This window comes from Eretmochelys imbricata, chromosome 1, assembly GCF_965152235.1.
Source record: "Eretmochelys imbricata isolate rEreImb1 chromosome 1, rEreImb1.hap1, whole genome shotgun sequence".
Lineage (NCBI taxonomy): Eukaryota > Metazoa > Chordata > Testudines > Cheloniidae > Eretmochelys > Eretmochelys imbricata.
The window spans coordinates 165,639,388-165,661,525 of record NC_135572.1 but is presented as its reverse complement, the minus strand read 5'-3'; the positions used below and the strand labels follow the sequence as shown (position 1 = coordinate 165,661,525).

General features: G+C 42.8%; 2 protein-coding genes across 14 annotated transcripts in view; one reads left to right on the top strand and one right to left on the bottom strand.

Annotated features, from left to right (window-relative positions):
- Positions 1–18,364, bottom strand: part of CRYZL1 (crystallin zeta like 1) — a 32,307-nt gene extending 13,943 nt beyond the window's left edge. Inside the window, exons 1-8 of one of the 9 annotated variants that reach the window (XM_077818979.1) lie at positions 18,220–18,331; positions 17,720–18,017; positions 16,180–16,251; positions 13,256–13,333; positions 11,697–11,769; positions 10,501–10,545; positions 7,029–7,097; positions 2,209–2,342 (exon numbers count right to left, since the gene is read on the bottom strand). In XM_077818979.1, coding sequence (XP_077675105.1) covers positions 2,209–2,342; positions 7,029–7,097; positions 10,501–10,545; positions 11,697–11,769; positions 13,256–13,333; positions 16,180–16,245 — 465 coding nt within the window. In that variant the 5' untranslated portion in view covers positions 16,246–16,251; positions 17,720–18,017; positions 18,220–18,331. Of the gene's footprint in view, positions 1–2,208; positions 2,343–7,028; positions 7,098–9,149; positions 9,273–10,500; positions 10,546–11,696; positions 11,770–13,255; positions 13,334–16,179; positions 16,264–16,618; positions 16,952–17,183; positions 17,643–17,719; positions 18,018–18,219 lie in introns of those variants that run through there. The other 8 variants (XM_077818972.1, XM_077818990.1, XM_077819017.1 and 5 more) reach the window with 8 other exon arrangements.
- ITSN1 (intersectin 1) overlaps positions 18,262–22,138 on the top strand; it is a 226,089-nt gene continuing 222,212 nt past the window's right edge. For 2 of the 5 annotated variants that reach the window (XM_077818930.1, XM_077818923.1), the window contains exon 1: positions 18,437–18,586. The gene's annotated coding sequence lies outside the window, so the exon portion shown is untranslated. Of the gene's footprint in view, positions 18,318–18,436; positions 18,587–18,849; positions 19,246–22,138 lie in introns of those variants that run through there. The other 3 variants (XM_077818938.1, XM_077818952.1, XM_077818943.1) reach the window with 3 other exon arrangements.

The window sequence follows — 22,138 nt, the reverse complement described above, 5'->3', positions numbered from 1 at the left end:
GGAAGTCTTTGCATTTGGTTGCTACTTGAAGGAGGACATGCTCTCTAGAGAGGAGTTCCAAGCACTTGTTATCTTGTATATGTTGCAAAGCTATATTTCATTGATGGTTCTTTGCTCAAGTGAGCCTAACAGCTGCACCAGCAGTTAAGAGGGCAGGTAATCAAAACTGAACAATGTAAGAGAAATTGAAAAGTGGTGGTGGGGAAAGAGGTCAAACTACAGTTTTCTTCCATCTACAGTGGAGGGATCAATATAAAGAGCGTGTAAAAGTAGAGCAAAGCAAGGAGGAATTCCCTCTTTACTCCCCACACAACATGGATAGGATTGTACAACTGGCCCGATGTATTTAGGGGCGCCCCTTCTTATCCTTGTGAATCATCTACGGAAAGATAGAGGAAGCGGATACCAGACTTGATTAGTCCAATCTGTCATTGCAAATGCTATGTTCCTGGGTAAATTCCTTGATAAAAGTAAATTACTAGGGCTGTTGATTAATCGCAGTTAACTCACGCAATTAACTCAAAAAATTAATCACGATTAATCACAGTTTTAAGCTCACTATTAAACAATAGAATACAACTGAAATTCATTAAATATTTTGGATGTTTTTCCTACATTTTAAAATATACTGATTTCAATTACAACACAGAATACAAAAAGCGTACAGTGCTCACTTTATATTTTTTATTACAAATATTTGCACTATAAAAATGATAAAATAGTATTTTTCAATTCAGCTCCTACAATACTGTAGCGCAATCTCTTTATCATGAAAATACAACAAAATACGTTGTGAATACAATGTTACATAACTGCCATTAAAAACAAAACAATGTAAAAACTTTAGCGCCTACAAGTCCACTCAGTCCTACCTCGTCAGCCAATTGCTAAGAGAAACAAGTTTGTTTACATTTACAGGAGATAATGCTGCCCACTTCTTATTTACAAGTCACCTGAAAGCGAGAATGGGTGTACACATCGCACTTTTGTAGCCAGCACTGCAAGGTATTTATGTGCCAGATACAAATATTTAGCTTATGTCCCTTCATGCTTTGGCCACCATTCCAGAGGATGTGCTTCCATGCTGATGACGCTCGTTACAAAAATAATCTGTTAATTAAATTTGTGACGGAATTCCTTGGGGGAGAATTGCATGTCTCTTGCTCTATTTTACCTGCATTCTGCCATACATTTCATGTTCTAGTACTCTCGGATGATGACCCAGCACATGTTGTTCGTTTTAGGAACACTTTTACTGCAGATTTGACAAAACGCAAAGATGGTACCAATGTGAGATTTCTAAAGATAGCTACAGCACTTGACCCAAGGTTTAAGAATCTGAAGTGCCTTCCAAAATCAGAGGGATGAGGAGTGGAGCGTATTTTCAGAAGTCTTAAAAAAGAGCAACACTCCAATGTGGAAACTACAGAACCTGAACCACCAAAAAAGAAAATCAACCTTCTGCTGGTGGCATCTGAATCAGATAATGATAATGAACATGTGTCAGTCCACACTGCTTTGCATCGTTATCGAGCAGAACCAGTCATCAGCATGGGTGTATGTTCTCTGTAACGATGGTTGAAGCATGAAGGGACATGAATCTTTAGTACATGGCACATAAATATCTTATGACACCAGCTACAACAATGCCATGTGAATGCCTGTTCTCACTTTCAGGTGACACTGTAAACAAGAAGCAGGCAGCACTATCTCCTGAAAATGTAAACAAACTTGTTTGAGTGATTTGCTGAACACGTAGGAGGACTGAGTGGACTTATAGGCTACAAAGTTTTACATTGTTTTATTTTTGAATGCAGTTTTTTTCTTTGTACATGGTTCTACATTTGTAAGTTCAACCTTCATGAAAAAAAAGATTGCACTACAGTACTTGTATTAGGTGAATTGAAAAACTATTTCTTTTTTTTTTTACAGTGCAAATATTTATTTACAGTGCAAAAATACAAATAAAGTGAGCACTGTACACTTTGTATTCTGTGTGGTAATTTAAATCAATATGTTTGAAAATGTAGAAAAACATCCCCAAATATTTAAATAAATCTTATTCGATTATCGTTTAACAGCACAATTACATGATTAATCACAATTTTTTTAATTGCTTGACAACTATAAATTACTATATAGGAGTAGGAAATAATCTGTTCCTAAATTATTTTAAAGATATGCCTTTTGGATGTTATTGTTACCTACACTTGCTCCATCCATTACTAGTACAGTTTTTCCAGGAGAAACATGGGAAAGATAATGTAGAGCTGTGTATGCTCGTAGGCCATCACGAATGGTCCCTGCTGCTTCAACCCAAGGGACTTTTTCTGGTTTATGAACTGTGTAAAAAAGAACAAACAAACAAACAAACAGAGAGGGAAAGAAAGCAATAGGTTTTGTAAAGACTTAACATTTCAGTAAAAACTATGTTAACAAGTTTTTATCTCTAGATTCTTAGTCATTTTCTATAAAAAACAGAAGAAGCGACAAACACCAGTCATTCCCTCTAAACCAAGCTACCTACATAAAAACGGCCATACTGGGTTAGACCAAAGGTCCATCTAGCCCAGTATCCCGTCTTCTGACAGTGGCCAATGCCAGGTGCCCCACAGGGAATGAACAGAACAGGTAATCATCAAATGATCCATCCCCTGTTGCCCATTCCCCAGCTTCTGACAAACAGAGGCTAGGGACACCATCCCTACCCATCCTGACTAAACGCCACTGATGAACCTATCCTCCATGAATTTATCTAGTTCTTTTTTTAACCCTGTTATGGTCTTGGCCTTCACAACATCCTTTGGCAAAGAGTTCACACGTTGACTGTGCATTGTGTGAGAAAATACTTCCTTTTGTTTGTTTTAAACCTGCTGTCTATTAATTTCATACAGTGACCTAGTTCCTGTGTTATGAGAAGGAGTAAATAACACTTCCTTATTTACTTTCTCCACACCAGTCACGCTTTTATAGACCTCTATCATATCCCCCGTTAGTGGTATCTTTTCCAAACTGAGAAGTCCCAATCTTATTAATCTCTCCTCAAACGGAAGCCATTCCATACCCCTAATCATTTTTGTTGTCCTTCTCTGAACCTTTTTCAATACATCTTTTTTGAGATGGGGAGACCATATCTGCACACACTATTCAAGATGTGGGTGTATCATGGATTTATATAGAGGTAATATGATATTTTCTATTATCATCTATCCCTTTTTAAAATTGCCAACTTTGTTCACTTTTTTGACTGCTGTTGCACACTGAGTGGATGATTTCAGAGAACTATCCACAATGACTCCAAGATCTCTTTCTTGAATGGTAACAGCAAATTTAGACCCCATCATTTTATATGTGTAATTGGGATTAGGTTTTCCAATGTGCATTACTTTGGATTTATCAACATTGAATTTCATCTGCCATTTTGTTGCCCAGTCACCCAGTTTTGTGACATCCTTTTGTAGCACTTCGCAGTCTGCTTGGGACTTAACTATCTTGAGTAGTTTTGTATCTGCAAATTTTGCCACCTCACTGTCTACCCCTTTTTCCAGATCATTAATGAATATGTTGAATAGGATTGTTACCAGTACAGACTGCGGGGGGACACCACTCAATTCTGAAAACTGACCATTTATTCCTACCTTTTGTTTCCTATCTTTTAACCAGTTACCAATCCATGAGAGGACCTTTCCTCTTATCCCATGACAGCTTACCAGCCTGTAATTGCTGGGATCACCTATGGAACGCTTTTTAAAAATTGGTGTCACATTAGCTATCCTCCAGTCATTTGGTACAGAAACGGATTTAAATGATAGGTTAAAAACTACAGTTAGTAGTTCTGCAATTTCACATTTGAGTTCCTTCAAAACTCTTGGGTGAATATCATCTGGTTCTGGTGACTTATTACTGTTTAGTTTATCAATTTGTTCTCTATGCCAGACTTTATTCCAACTGGGTTGGGATACCTTCCTATCTCAATGTCAAATTCTCAACTGAACTTTTAAAATTACCTGCGTTAGAAAGAAATATCACTAGACCTGGAATTCCTAGTTTATAAAGTGATTCAATTCTTTTACTCTACCAGGTTCCCCAGCACCCAGCAGGAATGCAAAAGTCCATTACACTTGTGACATTTTGGTGCAGAACAGTGGTAGAAAGTAGAATCCCCAAGCGTTGCTATCCTGTCCTCTAGCTCTTCATTGTCTTGTTGCAGGTTATAACATTACACTGTAAAATATAAGGCTGCAAATGCATTTGATACCCATATATTATAAAATGAGTTCAGAAAAAAAATAAGTTCCAGCCTGTGTTGAAATAGAACCACAAACACGAGTGGGAATGTACTGGTTACATTTTTCTGTTTCTGGCTTCTCAGTGTGAAAGGTAGTACAGAGAACCTCTTACTATTTTTCCTATTTTTTTAATTTTAATTTGAACTCAGGGAAGGATTGCTGCAAAGCAGCAAATGGCTGTCTCCACTCTGTGGAAGAATCCAACTGGCCAACATAACAACAATATGTGCAACAGCACTGCACTATTATCTTTATGTAATGGAGGAGGAGAGAAGCAGTGAGAGACAAAAAGGCATGCTTTAAAAAGTGAAAGTTAAATCCTAGTGAGAAAAATAGAAAGGAGCATAAACTCTGGCAAATGAAGTGTAAAAATATAATTAGGAAGCCTAAAAAAGAATTTGAAGAACAGCTAGCCAAAGACTCAAAAAGTAATAGCAATTTAAAAAAAAAAAAAAAAAAAAGTACATCAGAAGCAGGAAGCCTGCTAAACAACCAGTGGGGCCACTGGATGATCGAGATCCTAAAGGAGCACTCAAGGACGATAAGGCCATTGTAGAGAAACTAAATTAATTCTTTTAATCAGTCTTCACGGCTAAGGATGTGTGGGAGATTTTCAAACCTGAGCCATTCTTTTTAGGTGACAAATCTGAGGAACTGTCCCAGACTGAGGTGTCATTAGAGGAGGTTTTGGAAAAAACTGAGAAACAGTAGTCAGTGACCAGGACCAGATGGTATTCACCCAAGAGTTCTGAAGGAACTCAAATGTGAAATTGCAGACTACTGACTGTAGTTTGTAACCTATCATTTAAATCAGCTTCTGTACCAAATGACTGGAGGATAGCTAATGTGATGCCAAGTGAGTTTCATCTCCCTGAGGCAGTGGAAAGACAGCGTGTAGGTAGAACCTGGACTGCTTTTTAAATATGAGGAACAAAAGATTCGAGACTCAGATGGCACAGCTTCCCCTCTCCCCACAATACTACTTGAGGAAAAAGTGATTATTGGGTTGTCCAAATATCTCTGTTGATGCACTGGAGGAGAACTCTAGGATTATCCGAGACACTGTGTGAGTCAGTTCGTGACACTGCACATAGTAAACTATACAGGAAAACACAGGAAATCTTAAAAGGGTCTCCTTCTGTAGTAAGTATGTATAGTTCACCAGCATATACTTGTCACTTTTATATAAGTCCTAATTTTGCTTAGCCTGTGTGTGATGGGGCGTCTGCCCCACACTAGGCTCTAAGGGGTTAATAGAGCCCTAGAGAGGCTGTGCAGGAGGCAGCCAATCAGAGAAGGGATGAAGGGAGCAGCCAATCAGGGCCAAGCAGACCCATATAAAAAGGGAGCTGCAGAGCAGAGGAGGGCAGTTCTCTGCTAGGGGCCCAGGGAGGATGGAAGGACTGTGTCTCTGTAGGTCTGAGAGACCTGCTAGCGCCCTGGACAAAGCATTGCTGCCAGCAGGGATCGGGGAAGTGGGAGACAGCTTCTGGCTGGCTGCTGAGGTTTGCAGACTGAGGCCTTGAAGCAAGGGTAAAGAGGATGCTGGGGCCACGAGGAAGTGGCCAGACAACTCGCTGCAATACCTACTAAGGGCAGTCGCTGAACAGTATGTGACTGTCACTGAAGAAGACGTAGTGGTCCATGGAGAGACGTGGGTCCTAGAATAGGAGTGATGGTGGTGAGGCACCATCACGGGTGGGTGCACTGGCGAACAGAGCTACTACCCATGACAGCCAGCAGGAGGCACCAGAGTGGTGAGCACAGCCCATTACACTGTGGTTTTAAGTGTTAGAGTAATAAACCTTTATTTTAAATATTCATAAACCTGTGACTGTTTTACAGACATAAGGAATCATAACCAGGAGGGGATTTAACCTTAAAGTGATCTAACCTAGATAACACTCTACTTGGTTACATCCAGTACATAGGGATCAGGGAAACAATATTTTCCTCAGAATAATTTACACAGTTAAAGTGGAGTAGGGGGTTTGGTGTCAGTATAAACAAGTTTACATTATCCTTTAAAGAACCCCTACCCTGCAGAGCGGCTAATGTTTGTTTCTCCATGGATGGAGTCAGAAGAATAGAAAAATTGTTAAGATACAATTTCTTCAAGATAGATACCTTGAGCAAGTCATTTCACTAACCAACAGGTTGTGGCAGAGCCAGAAATGGAATCCAAGTGTTTTGACTTCCAGTCCAGTCACTATCCACTAGACAATGCTGCCTCCAGGCAAACAGAACCCAAAGAAGGAAATGTTGGTGTAATCTACAATACCATGTTTTCCTTTGGAATCCCACTCTAGTCTGTTAGCATACATTCCAGGTGTTCCTTTCATCCTAAAGCAATAATGATTCAGGATCAAAGGTCAAGGCTAGGAGAGAAGGTAATAAGCAAGAGTGGAAGTTGTTTTTCAAAATGTTTATCTGTGGGGTAGGTAGGGTAAATCAGTGGGAAAAGAAAAGTGAAGCAATGAGGAAAGTTAAGTGAAATAAGAGATGAGTCAGCTTGTGTACTTGAGTCAGAACATAATGTCACTGCTGCTGTTGTTCAAAGAGTCTGAGTACACTGTAGTCAAGGTTTCTATGAAAGGCGGAGTAGATAATGGGACATCTGAGTGCTGCTATTATACATACAGAGCAATGGTTCCAACTCACTGGCTGTCTATAAGAGACTACTTTGGGTTTTACATCTGTAATCCTCTTAAATATTAAGAAGTGTCATGATCTACTTACCCAAATAATGCTCATGAATTATAGCAACTTCACAGAGACCAGACTCTTCCGAATCCAGGGGCAAGATTCCTGAAAATTTTCAGCCAAAACAAAACTTCAATTCAATGCAAGTGTATATTACAGATGAAATAAGTTGAGTGTTCCCAGATGAATCATTAGTGCAGCTTTATCTACATCACAGTTCCTCTTTTCTCATTTCTATATAATGCAGTTGAAAGCATCAGTCTGGATTATTACAATGCTTTAGGTAAAGACAAATGATTCAATGGTGCCACATGTTCAAAGTGGTACTCCAGCATTTTCTTTTCTGGATGATAAAGTGGTATTCTGCTGATAGTACTTTAGCTCCTTGTCTGCTCACGAATGAGCTCATCTCACACTGTTTATCTGCTTCTGTGGTGTCTGTGATGAGCACTCCTCTTTTGACTCTACCTGAGTGCATTACACATTACAGGAAGAAGAGAGATCTCACACCACAGGAGGGCCCAGATAGGGTCAGATGTTGAAAGCATCGTGGACATGGGGCAACATCATCAATTTAGTACAAGTTTCTATTGATTGGTAGGTATTAACATTTAGTTTTTAAACAGGAAGCTGTTTTCACATATGCCTTCAGCTATGGTGCTTGTACATGACTGAAACTCATTATCGAGACACTTCTCTAATTAAATATTGCTCAGGTTTAGTAGCTGCCAAAATTCCCCCCTTCACAAGTCCCATTTATTTAATAAAAGGCTAATCTAGCATTCTTGGTCTTACATTTAACTACTGCTCTAAAAAGAAAGATATCTTAGCAGAATATTCTCTTTGTCTGTGTAATATATTCCGATTTATATGATTTTACCTACTTAATCTAGTCACTGTCATCAGTCTCTTATTTTCATATGAAAAATTCAATCAAATTAAAAAGAAAAAAGGAGACAGTCCTCCTCCAAGTATAAACTCTTAGATTTTAAAATTAAAATAATTCAATAATTGGTATGCTTATGGTTATATACAGACCATGAACTCATTCTTGCAACCTTTACTCATGGGAATAGTACCAATGAACTCAGTGGTATTTACTGCATGATTAATGACTGATTTACAAATAAGGGCTACAGTATCAGACCCAATCTATTTCATTTGTTAACCTCAGGGAGAAGTACACACTGGCACTACTACACACGAAGATCTAAGCAGCTTTGGATAATTCTAGTAATGACACTACGATAACTATTCTATAGTTTTTAAAAATCTGTTCAATTTTATTCATAAACTAACACCATAGGCAAGTAAACTGTTATGCAAAATCCACCATCCTTTAAATCCCCTGCCTATTAAGTATGGATAGGAACATAGCAGCAGCAATTTGGAAATATATTTGTCAAAGTTTTATTTGTGTAGGGAAAAGTTTCTTAAGTGGACTTCAGATTGTTGTAGCATCTTCAGTATGTGATGAATAAATTGAAAGTTGTTTTGAAAGGGAAAGTCAAAAGACTTCAGTATTTGAAAATAAAACTAAAGATACTTTCAAGTGTATTTTTCCCTTGAGTGTAATTCTGGTTCTGTGGAGGTAAGTGGTAATCAACAAATAGCAATTTTGAAAAATATTATACAAACTGCTTCTCTTTTTCCAGATACAGGTAAAAATAGGCCTGATTCTACTATTTTATATGCCAGTTTCACACCAGTGTAACTCCATTGTCTTCAACTGAGTTACTCCAGATATACATCAGCGTCAAGTCTTTATTATCCACACCACTTCAAAAACTTTTCAGAGCTTCATTTGACCCTTAAAGCTGAAAAGTACTGTAAAGAGATCTGTGTTTTCCTCCAGTGATTGGGACCAGTTATGTTTCATGAACTAGATCACAAGGTCAATAAAATACACAATTTTAAAAAGTACTGAACACGTATGGCCCCAATTCGGTGATATATTAATCACCTGTGTAGTTCCGCTAAAGTCAATGGGACTACCCAGCCACTCAGAATTAACCCAATTCAAAAAAGAACTAAATAAATTCATGGAGGATAGGTCCATCAATGGCTATTAGCCAGGATGGGCATGGATGGTGTCCCTAGCCTCTGTTTGCCTCAAGCTGGGAATGAGCGACAGAAGATGTATCACTTGATGATTACCTGTTCTGTTCATTCCCTCTGGGGCTCCTGGCATTGGCCACTGTCGGAAGAGAGGATAGTGGGATAGATGGACCTTTGGTCTGACCCAGTATGGGCTTTTCTTATGTGCATACATTTTACAGGATCAGGGCCAAAATATCTGCAAGACACTGGGCTATAAATGTTTTAGTTGATTAGGCAGATCTAAATTTTTTTTAGAAACTGTACATTACTACATCATTTCTGAAAGCATAAGAATTGTTTATTATTGAAGTAGTAAATATGGAAAATGTGAACATTAATTTTATTTCACTACATTTGAAACTAATAATGAAAAAGGAAAATTCAGGAAATCCTGGAAAAACTTCAAGTGATTTAGGACTTTTGACCTGGAGATTTTTTCTTCTTTTTAAATTTGTTAATATTATTTTGGGGGGGAAATAATGATTAGCACTTGGGTAACTTTCCCTAGTGGGAAGCCCATAACAAATCAGAGCAGGGCTCCCATCCACTTTAAAAAAATTTTTAAACAAAAAGTCTATTTTCATTAAAATTATTTTTAAAAAATGAGACATGAAACTGAGACAAAATGTGTGAATTAAAAAAATGAAAGCTGCAGAACTAAAACATCTTGAATCCATCTGTTATTTTTAAAAGGCCCTGGAGTTAGCAAAGCACCCAAGCATGCACGTAATTTTAAGCAAATCAGTAATTCCACTGAAGTCAATGAGATTACTCATGTGCTTAAAGTTAAAAGTGTGTTCAAATGATTTAGAATGTCAAAGTGAACAACCCTCAGTGAACTAGGACAAAGAGCAAAGATCAGGTCACTAAAAGTTTCTGTATGATTCTTTTTTTTTTTTAGCAACTTTTAAAAAACAGCAATAGGGATATAAAATAATGAATTATACCACCTTGTATGTCCACGCAAATAGACTAAAAAAAAATACACATGTATGGCATAGTATGTAATCTGTACCACCAGCACAAATTGTCAGTGTATTTATTCAAATTGATGGATTGAAAGTGCACCTCTGTGGGGCAGATTCTCAGATGCTGTAAGTTTTCATAGCTCCACTGAAGTCAATGGCACTATGACAGTTTAGATCAGCTGAGGATCAGTCCCTCTGTGTCTCATTCAGACCATTTCCAGAGCAGAAAGTCTTCAAATAGGACTAAGCTCAGGAAAGTTTTATTATAGTGAAAATAAAACTGTTTCAATTATCTTGCAACTTATATGAAAAATAAAAAACACACAAAACCCACAACCAACATGTCTATTTGTAGTGATAGCATTGATTATAAACCTTAACACTTTAAGAATTATTTCAAGAAACAAAAGTTAACTGATAAAGCACAAACTTTAACTTACCTACTACTTCATCATCTGGCTGAAAGAAGGACACTTTGCTTCCAACTTATGAAATACAACATGAAGGAGAGGGGGGAAAAGCATGAATATAAATATTTAGAATTGAAAACTGTGTATTTGAGAGAATACTACAGACTAGCAGTAGCTTACAAAAACAAACATGTTCAGACTATTTTATCTGTTAGGCAAAATTATAGGTGGCTTCATTTTCAGAATGTAAACATTATTTAACTTACGCTCCAAGCCCACAAAACATGCGTAAGCACAAAAATAAGTGTTTGTAGTACCAAGTTGTTAAACAATGCATCAAAAGTGGACACGAGTGAAATATCTTGAATTCCTGAAAATTATTTTGTCTTAGGGTTAGACTATATCAACATTATGGTGACTATATCAACATCACCATAGCTATGCTGGCATAACCCCGTAGCGTAAATGCACCCTACACTAACAGAAGGGGTTTTACTGTCACTGCAGGAACGCTCCTCCCCAAATGACAGTAGCTAGGTTGATGGAAGTATTTGCCCATCAACTTAGCTGCTTCTACAGCAGAGGTTAAGTCGACATAGCTATATCAGACAGGGGTGTTTTTCTTCACATGCCTGACTGACATAGCTATGTTGACCAGGCCTTAGGATATGTCTACGCTACGAAGCCTATGCCAGCATAGCTATGCTGAGTAGTTCCCTAATATAGGCAGCCTACACAGAGAGAAAAACTCCCGTTGGTGTAGGAACATCACTTCTCAAAATGACATTAGCAATGTCAATAGAAGCCCTCTTCAGCAAACATAGCTGCATCTGGCACTAGGGATTTTATCAGCATAGCTAGGTCAGTCGCAGTGTGGGTTTTCCACATCCCTGACCAACACAGCTCTGCAGATTAAAACGTATGTGTAGACCAAGCCTTAGCCATTGCAACAAACACTTTTACAAATGTCAGTTACAACATCGCAAAGATATTCATAAATTCTACTGTAAAGTTTACCCTTGAACTGATTTGCAGGTTTTATGTTTCAGTCTAAGTATTTTTACTATATTATACCATTAATAGTTTGTCAAAAACATATAGCCAAAGTGAATATTCGCTCCGGTCACTAAGGCTGTACAATTCAGACAATTTTTAGTGGTCTTAAATGAGTGGCCATTTACTTTTTCTCCCCCAAAGATGATCATATTATAGATTAGTAGACTCACCCTCCAACACCACTCCAGCAATTTCCCTCCCAACAGGCAGAAATTCTTTCTTCATCTTCATTTCTGATAAAAGCTAAATCACATTAATGGTTAGAACTTTCCTGCCAAGACTCTTAATTACTGCCTATGCTCATAAATTAGGGGCCATAAAGAGAGTAAAGCACTCCGTTTCTTAAAGATGAAAATCTGGTCTTTGATCCAAACATTATTAAAATAAAAATCCTTCATTCCTCGTTTAAAAAAAAAAAAACAAACTACACACTATATAAAAGTTTGTTCCCATTTAAATTAGTTAAAATATATATAGCCAACGTACTGAACAGCAGAGCATGTATATCAACAAAAAACAAATTACACCTCTATCCCGATATAACGTGGTCCTCAGGAGCCAAAAAAAAAAAAATCTTACTGCGTTAAAGGTGAAACCACGTTATATCGAACTTGCTATGGAGGGCTGGGTAGGGAAGGCTGTGCCTCCCCAAACAGCCTGGCCCCGCCCCCATCCGACCCCCATCTACTTCCCAGCTCTTGACTGACCCCTCAGAACCCCCAACCCATCCAACCCCCCGCTGCTCCCTGACCGCCCCCCCTCCCAACCCCCTGCCCCTTATCCAACCCCCCGGCCCGGCCCCCTTAACACACCACTCAGAGCAGCGTGTCAGACCTAGACACGCTGCCACCAGGCACCGACTCCAGGGCTGGAGCACCCCCGGAGAAAAAACCAGCAGCCTCCCCCTACCCCAACTCAGCTCCACCTCCTCCCCGAGCATGCCGCCGCCGCTCTGCTTCTCCCTCCCTCCCTCCCAGGCTTGCCGCAAGTCAGCTGTTTGGCGCAGCAAGCCTGAGAGGGAGGCACGGAGAGAGAAGCGGAACAGCAGTGCACTTGGGGGAGGAGGCAGAGAGGAGGTGAGCCCCCCGGTTACTTGCTGCAGCCCTCCCTGTGCCCCCACCCGCCCCAGCTCACCTCCGCTCCGCCTCCTCCCCTGAGCATGCCGCCGCTCCGCTTCTCCCCGCTCCCTCCCAGGTTTGCGCAAGCCGGGGAGGAGGGAAAATGCTTTACCACGTTATATCTGAATTCGTGTTATATCGGATTGCGTTATATCGTGGTAGAGGTGTATATTAATTTAGGCTCCTATTTGGGTTTTAGTAAGATTTTTCACATTCAGGTTACATTATTGTTTGTGAGTCTGATCCAACCTTTGCTGACATAGTTGGTTTAGATCCTATACACAAAGCAATATACAAACAAACAGTCATTATAGCTGTCAGACCACCTAGAGGCGTACAGAATCATCACCCAGAAGAGAAGCGATGATTTTATTACTTTATACAATTTAGAACCGACAAGTTGATTCTTCCCAAAAAAATTAGGGGCCAAATTACAGGTACCTTTTAAACACCTGAAGCAGATCAACCACAACAATGAACTAAAATAATACGGCCACAACCTCAGCTGGTGTAAATCAGCATAGTGCCATTACATCAGCTGAGGATCTGGCTTATAGTTTTCAGATAGCAAAAGTAAATTCCCCATGTCCTTATAAAAGTTAAACAAATACCTTTATATCTGTCCAGCTCAGAGCACAGGCTTTAACCTGTATTTTCACATCATTGTCTCTTGCAACAGGAAGATTTTCCTAGGATAAATTTACAGACATTATTGTCTGTAATACAACAAGAATGTGCTAACAGGATGATTGCAAGATCTTGGGAACATTTATATCCAATGAGTCCAATATCCTGACTATAAAATAGTTCAGAAAAGTCAGGAAAAGTCTGTCATATCAAAGGAAAATAGGAAACTAGAGACCATAATGGATTTACATACTGTATATCATCAGATTTTACTTTTGTGTACTTTTGTGTTATGAACATAAGAATACCTTACTAAACCTCACTACTAAGATAACAGGGAAAAAATGTTTTGCCAGCTAACTTTACAAACCTGCATGCTATTCCTTTACATCTGCTAATGTAAGCTAAAGAAAAAGCAAGCAAAATGGAACTATTTTGAAGTAGATGGGGAGAATCTTAAGACTAGAATTTTTTAAGACTCAAGTGTTAGGCCCAGTCCTGCCTCACTTAATCATGAGAGTAGTCACATGCAAGTAGCCCAACTAAAGTCAAAGGAAATATCTGCATGAGTAAGGATTACAATTTTAGGCTCCACAAAGGATAGTCACCATATATTACAACAGGAAAAGTTCATTTGTTTAAAAGGTTCATCCCCTCCCATCACATTCCACCCTGGATGTCCTCCTTAGCACTTCAGAAGTGAAATTCTGGTCCCATTGAAGTCAACAGGAGTTTTGCCATTGCCTTCTTTAGGCCTAGGATTTCACTAGAGCATGGATCGGCAACTTTTGGCACGCAGCCCATCACGGAAATCCGCTGGTGGGCCAGGACGGTTAGTTTACCTGCAACGTCCGCAGGTTTGGCCGATCACAGCTCCCACTGGCGAAAGGGGGCGCGGGAAGCGGTGTGGGCTGAGGAATGTGCTTCCTGCAGCTCCCATTGGTCTAGAACAGCAAACCATGGCCAATGGGAACTGTGATCGGCCAAACCTGCGGATGCTGCAGGTAAACAAACCGGCCCGGCCCGCCAGCGGATTTCCGTGACGGGCCGCATGCCAAAGGTTGCCGATCCCTGTATTAGAGAGTGTTTAGATTTTCCTTAAAATGTTTTTTGCTTTAACTTTTCCCCTGGGCTTATCAATTAGACTGACCTCCAACTTTTTTTTCTGAGGAAGACTGAGCTGAACTTTCTCTGGCTCTTGCTTACTCAAGATCATCCCACAGCTCCAGGTTGCAAGGCTTTTTGCTAATCTGGGGGAGGAAGATGCCAGCTCAACAACCAAACCGGGTTCTCCCTCTCTGATGTGCAGAGAGCTACTGCTAAGCCACAAAACCATTCAAAAAAGATGAATGTTTAACTGAGTTAGATTATAACTTTTTCTGAAGCCAAAGGGTTTCCAAATAAAGCAAATTTACATATAAAAATACACTAAACTTAGCCTGTAAGCTTTTGGGGCAGGGACTGTCCTTCAGTTAGGTGTGCCTAGCCCAATGGGGCCCTTATTCCTAACTGGGGCCTCTAGTCACTACCACAATACAAACAATGTAGTTTTTAAGAGAGATTTATAAAACATAACACTCTCATAAGAGCAAGAAACAGATGAGGTGGTGTATGCCTCTGTGGGGACTCGGATCATGGCGCTCTTCCTCATTCATTATTTGGAGACAACAAGATCATGGGGTGAAGGCCAATGGTGGCCTTTCACCCCTTCCGCCTGTGGCCACGGCCCCACCCCTTTCTGCCCATTCCCCAGGCATGGCCCCGTTCCACCCAGGGACCCTCCCCCATTTTGCCCCCCCCCGCAGCCTCCCAACGTGTTTGCTCCTTTCTGCCTCCAACACCACTGTGCCCCCAAGACTGGAGCAGCTCTGTCCCTGGAGCTACAGAGGACAATGAGAGCTCCCCCAACCCTGAGGCCATGGCAGGTAGCAAGAGCTCCTCCAGTCCTGGGCCTTCCCCCGCCATCCCCCACGCTTCTGTAGGGGACCAGGGTCGGGGCACTGGGGCTTCTCCCACCCCACCTGCCCCACACTTCTGCCAGAGAGCAGAGTCGGGACGGGGGATTGCCCTGCAGCTTCTGCTGGGGACAGAGCTGGGGGGTGCTGGGGGCTTCCTCTGCTGCCCTGCGGCTTCTGCCAGAGTTGGGATCCAGGAGGTTTCTGGGGGTTTCTCCTGCTGCACCCACCCGGCGCTGCTGCTGGGGAGCAGGGTCAGGGCACGGGGGTTTCCACTGCCCTGCCTGGTGCTCCTGCTGGGGAGCGAGGTTGCAGCGCCGGGGCTCCAGGCTTCCACCACTCGGAGGCAGATTTCTTCTGGGGGTCCCAGGTACGGGCCCCCATCAGCCCAGTGGCTAATCCACCACTTCTCCTGACATTCCTCTATGCTCCCCCAACATATCCTCACTAGTTGGTAGTCTGTTTTGATGGAGACTGGCTTTCCTTTCCCACAGAAGTTTTACTTTTTAAAATGATTATTTAATTATAATAGTGTTTAAAGACCCCAGTCAGGACTGGCACTCCACTGTAATAGGTGCCGTACAAACATATACAGAGATAGATTTTAAGCTTGTCAGAATGTGGGCTAAATGGGCAAGCAGACAAATAATACAAAAGCAAAACAGTGTATGTTGTTAGTTACTTTTTTTAATTTTTATTTACACTACAACCATCCCTCTATCCAGGTGCCTCAGCTAATATAGTTTGCCACTACTAACCCAATGCAGTAGATTGACGATTCCTATCTAAAATAAATAGTTTCATTTTGACACTTGGATAGTTTTACATGCAGATATGAGAACATAGCTGTGAGAAAGCAAAAAGGATGAAAGATGCTTAATAATTGATCCACATAGGAACATATTCCCTTCTCTCAGCACATGATTAACAGTTCTTCTGTAATCTGAACTCACCCTTTCCTGGAAGACAAATACAATTTCCTCTCCAGATGAATTCTGCTGACAATACAGAGCCTTCATAGTGACCTGAAATAACATACAGAGGAATCTAAAATAACCAAATTTTAATGTATGTAGCACTTGTAAATTGATTTAGTAGCAAAGACTACAAGCATTTTTGTTCATCTAGAGCAAAAGTTTAAGATACACAGGAGGATTAGAAAATAACCCTACTCCCAATGAAGTTAATGGTAAGTTTGCTGCTGAATTCAATGGGTGCAGGATCAGTTTCTAAATCGGACAAATACAATGTACACAACAACAGTACTAGTGCAAGATATGAAAACATCAAGCTTGCCTATACTAGAAATATGGGTTGAAGTGAGGTCAGTGTGTATTGACTGACCTAACTACAACCTCTTTCATAGCACAGATGCACTGCAATGCTTTTTACCTTGATTGAACAGGTGAAAGGTTTTGCATTCTTTTGGTGAAATGTGTTGTCTTGAGTGGAAAGGAGGTAGGGTGACCGATGTCCCAATTTTATATGAACAGTCCCGATTTTTGGGTCTTTTTCTTATTTAGGCTCCTATTACCCCCCACCCCCTGTCCTGATTTTTCACGTTTGCTGTCTGGACACCCTACAAGGAGGAGAGAAACCTAGGACAAAGATTTCTTTTTCTCTCGCACAGACTGGATCCTACATGTCAGGAGGAATGACCCTCTCATGTTTGGGAGAATTATTCATGATAAGCACATATTTTTCCAGACTATACACAACTGCCCCAATTCCACAATTCATTGCAAACAGGAATTCTGCTGCGCTTGTGCAGAGCCCCCCAGTGAAATCACAAACGTATCTTCACGCAAGTTAAAAAAAAAAGCATTAAACTCAATGGGACTCCTCATATGTACAGTTATTTAAGTGTACTACTATTCCCAAGATAAGACCCTTAGTCAGTGCAGGGATTTAGTGATAAATACTGTCAAATCATACCAATTTCAGAGTGTTAGGTTACCTTTATTATTAAAGCTGGATTTTCAGGGGCGTTGCGCTTCCTGGTTTAAGGGACACCGCTCGGCCGCAGTGCTGCGGCTCTGGTGACACCTGGGGTCTTTCTTAAAGCTCCTGCAATCAGGGGATTACAGCCGCCTCTCAGCCTCCGCTTTTGTTTTGTATTTTAAGTAAATTTCCAACCATTCGCAGCCCCCAAGGAAAGGCCAGAAAACAGGGACACTGACGGCCCAGAAGCCCCCCGGTGTTTGCTGCCGTCTAGAACTGCGGGGGGGGGGGGGGGGGCTAAGCCCATCCCCTGATTGGGGCGGGTCCGAGTCAGGATTTTTTAACGTGGTGGGGCGATGCCGGGTCTCAACAAAACAGGGACGCGAGCAAGAGCGGGGAGGGGGAGGGCTGGCGCCGCGGGGGGGGAGGCGGTATCACAGACCGGGCCGGTGCGTATCCCGCTCCCCGCCTGGGGCAGCGACGCCCCAACCCCAGGCCCGAGGCAGCCCCCAGTTGCCATGGCAAACCGTGAGTGACTTCCGCCGCTCTCACCTCCGCAGCTCCCGCTCCCGCAAGGACCGCTGCGCAAGCCCCGCCCTCTCACCCTCGCGGCCGCGGACACCCCGAGACTGGTCAGCAGGAGAGACTCGCGATTGGTCACTCGAGGTGAACGGGGCGGGGCCACACCGCGAGCCGTATCCACGGCACCTCGGCAGGATCCGCGGAGACCACGATTCCCAGCAGGCCTTACGGCTCTGATCGGACTACAACTCCCAGCATACAACGCGCCCCCAGTTGTCGGCGTGCTGCTCGAAGGTGCTGGCACTGCGGCTCGAGCGCGGGGACATGTCTGTGAATTAAAGCCCAAGCACCGCCTTTTAAGATTCCGTTCATGCAAATTGACACAACCCCGCCCACTGTTGCCCCACCGCCTCTCCCCTGGGAGCGCGTCTGATTGGTCCCCTAATTTATCCTCTAAACAAAAAGAGGGATCCCCACTAGCCCTGTTAGTGGGGGGAGGTCATACAACCTTGTGTCCTGTACATACGAACCTGCTAGTGCGAGGGGGACGTGGTTTATTTATGATTGGTCGCTCTGCCCTCTCGCTCAGGTTGCCTTTGTCTTGGTGTCAATCTTCGCATTACGATTGGTCAGTATTTGCGTCAATCTTCCTAGCGGGGCGCGTTGCAACTGGGGAGCGCCGAGGGGAGTAGGTCGGTTGCGCCGTAGTACGGTGGCTGTGAGAGCGAGGGTGACACGCTTCCCCCCTCCCCCCGCCCGCCCCGAGAGGGTGGCTCAGGAGGAGGCAGCGGGAGGGGATGGTGTGTATCGCGGAGGCGGTGGCCGCTCCGGCTCCTCCACCGCCCACCGCCTTCGCCGTGGATCTGACCAGGGCCCCCCGGCCCCCACAGATATGAGGTGAGGGGGCGGCGCGGCCGGGGCCCGGCGAAGGGTCACCCTGGCAAGGAGAGAGCGAGCGGGGCTGGGGGACCCGGGCTCCTGCCGCCTCAGCCCGGAGCCCCGCCGGCCGGCCCGTCTCCTGCCTCCCTCACCCCGGCTCCGTCCGTCCGAGCTTCTCCCGCCCTGTCTGTCCGTGTGTCCGTGTCCGTGCCCGGCCCCTTCTGCTGTCCCCTCCCTTCCCGGGTTTTGTCCCTGCCCCGCTCCCGCCCCCGCCCCCGCCCGTCTGCGCTCCCCGCCCGGTCCCGGCCCCCCGTCGGCGCTGCCCTGCCGCCCCCGGCCACCCGGAGCAGCCCGGCGCTGTCGGCGGCGCTGGGAAGCCGGAGCCGGGGCGGCGCTGGCCCCGGGAGCCAGCGTGTCGGGAAGCGGCCGGGTCCCTGCGTGTGGCTCTGAGGATGGGGTGCGCGCGGGGCGGCGCTGCGGGGCAGGGGTTGGCCGCTGTCTCTGGGGTGTGCCGGTGGCCCACACGCCTGGCTGCCCAGCGAGGCTGAGCGGGGAGACCCTGGGTGAGCTGGGCGTGTGCTGGGGGCGCCGGGGGCCCTGCAGCCGCCGCCGCCGGGGCCGGCGTTCCTGTGCGGGGCTGATGTGAATGGGTCTGTCTGGCGCAGAGACGCGTTTCGGTGGGTGTTGCGGCGCCTGGGGTAATTCGTCACGTCTGTTAAAATATTTTGAGATAGTTATTAAAATCTTGCTGTTATTCCTTTATTCGGAGTTGCGTTTCTGTGGAGAAAGCGCGGAGATGCAATGGAGGGCATTTTGGGAGACAACTCCCTGGTGTCTGATAGAGCCTGCTTGTTTCTGGTATTATGGACATAAATCAAAGCCATCGCTCCTAGAAAGGATCTGTATGCATGTGTCTGTCTGTAATGTCTAGGAATCTCCATGACATAGGGAAAGGGAGGATACTATTGCAGCCTGCAGGCAGTGTAGTGCCCTGTAATGCCTTAGTAATGATTGTGGGATTTTGGATCTCTGTTTCTTTCCTTCCTAACACGGCTGTTACTCTGAAACCTTTCCTTCCTCTTGCCTCTCTTCTGTCTCTCTCTTTCCCCCCCCCCCCCCATTTGCTTCCTGCCCCCTCAACGCACACAGTTCGATGGTATTAAGTGAAAGAGGAATGCCATCCCTTGTAGCTTGAAAAGGGCACACAACCAATCGGACAAGGGGATGTTGTCAGAGGCTCAGGAAAAAGAAACTTAGGCTATTACCAGCAGGAGAGTGGGGTGGGAGGAGGTATTTTTTCATTCTTTGTGTGTATATAAAAAGATCTTCTACACTTTCCACAGTATGCATCCGATGAAGTGAGCTGTAGCTCAGGAAAGCTTCTGCTTAAATAAATTGGTTAGTCTCTAAGGTGCCACAAGTACTCCTTTTCTTTTTGCGGATACAGACTAACACGGCTGTTACTCTGAAACCTGTTACTAGTGCATGGTCGTTTTCCTGTTCCTTCAGGTCTATTTGTCTTGGATTAGGAGACAACTTTATAGATAACATTTCCTGTGGACGTCTTTTGTTCTGTATCAGCCGCTCCTTTTATTGAAAGGAATGCTTTTGCTATTTAGAAAACAGATTAGCTTCTATGAACTTCTTCGGTCAGTAGGCTATGGATATTATGGTCAGAAACACTTTAGTATTGTTTAGTAATAGCACCAGCAGTATTCCAGAAGTAGCCGTGAAGTATTCATAAAAGCCATTGTTTGTTTTTTCTCTTATCCTTTCTCTTGCCAGTTCGTTGAGTACCATTTGTAACAGATGAATGTTTCAAATTGTATTTAAATATTTTAAATATTTAAAGGGTAACATCTGCATAGTTTTAGGTGAATTGTTGAAGTGTGTTTACCAATGTTGTAGTTCTGCCTTAGATGTAGGGAAAAATACAAATATTTAATATTCTTGGAAGCTCTGCATAATAAATGAGGAACAAAAATGGTTTGCTAGTGTGTGTAATATGTTTTGCTGTTTTCACGTTACCAACAACTTCAGCTTATTTTTTTCTTAGAAGGGTATATTTTTTTTTATAGGTCAGCAGTATTCACAGACTAGTGAAGCAACTGCTAAATTCTTTTTTCCAGTTTAAAAGCAACCCCCCCCCCCACTTTAGTCTTGTTGGGGAGATGGGAGCATAGGGGAAGGGAATACATGACCACTAGGGTCACATTGCACACAGATGAACAGTTTCTGCTGGGTATTATGCCCAGGCTTTTTGAGTTAGGCAAGCAGCTCTTTCCACATATTGCTTCAGAAATCAAACTTAATTCTTTCAGTTCCTCTGTTCCCTTTACAGTATCCTAATACTTTAATTCAAGATAAGATCTCTTTTAATGCTACATTTTCTTGAGAATTCTCTTAGTAATTGTTCTACAGAACACGGTCTGAAGGTTTAGGAACACGAGAGTTTCATTTCATTTCATTGCCATGTTGGATCCTCTAGGCAAAGACTGTATCTATACTAGTGAACCTACAGTGGCACAGCTCCACTGCTGTAAAATCGCTTGCATAGCCATGTTATGCTGACAGGAGAGAGGTTTTCCGTAGACATAATAAAACTGTGAAAAGAGCGGCAGTAGGTATGTCAACGAGAGAAGTGCCGACATCGCGCTGTGCACCTGGGTGTTTATGCTGGCAAAACTGTCGATCATGGGGGTGTTTTTTCACATCCCTGAGTGACGTAGGCTTTGCCCAAGTGGCAGTGCAGACATGGCCTAAATAAATGACATTTCCTCTCCTGTCTCTTAATGTCCCTAATTATGCAATTAGTTTACTGTTGGGTTCAGGAAGAAATCCTCATCTGAGGATTAGTTTATATCCTAAATGATTGTTTAATAGCTCTTGTTGTTGTAGTTGTATCTTTGCTAATGGAATTGCAAATTCTAACTTCAGTTTCTGCAGAATATTCACTGGAGAAGTAAGGCTGTACAGAAGTTTCATTTGCATAATTTAAAAATACCAACCCTAAAATCAGTTAAAATGCCAGCAACAGCACAAAGAAATTTAGAGAAGATCATCACAGGGAGTTACTTCACCTATGAATGTAGAGTTCACACAGCAGTCTGTTAAAGAAGGTACGGAGTTTTAAAAGTTGTATGGAGATGTTCATTTAACAGAACAAATTGTAAACAGATAAAGACTTGTTCATTAGGTGTATTTGGGTCCATCATGTAGAGAGAGGTGGTCAGTATGACAGGGATTGACCTGGATTTGCAAAACTTATGCTCACCAGACGTGAAGCCTATTGTGATTTGAAATATTACTTCATTATACGTTACTGTTAAAATGGTAAACTGCCAGAGAGTTTGAGTATTTGATTATTGTAGTGAAAAAAGCTGCTGAACTTTTAAATGGTACCTTTTTTTTTCTCCACAACATGAAAGTGGCTGGCAACAATAGGTGACTAGAAATCCTGTGTGTTATAAGATCTAATAGTGCAGTACTTTATTACATTCTGTCTTGCAGTATGCAGAACCAAAACCCAATGCTTCAAAATAGCATGATGCTTTTTTAAAATAAAAATTT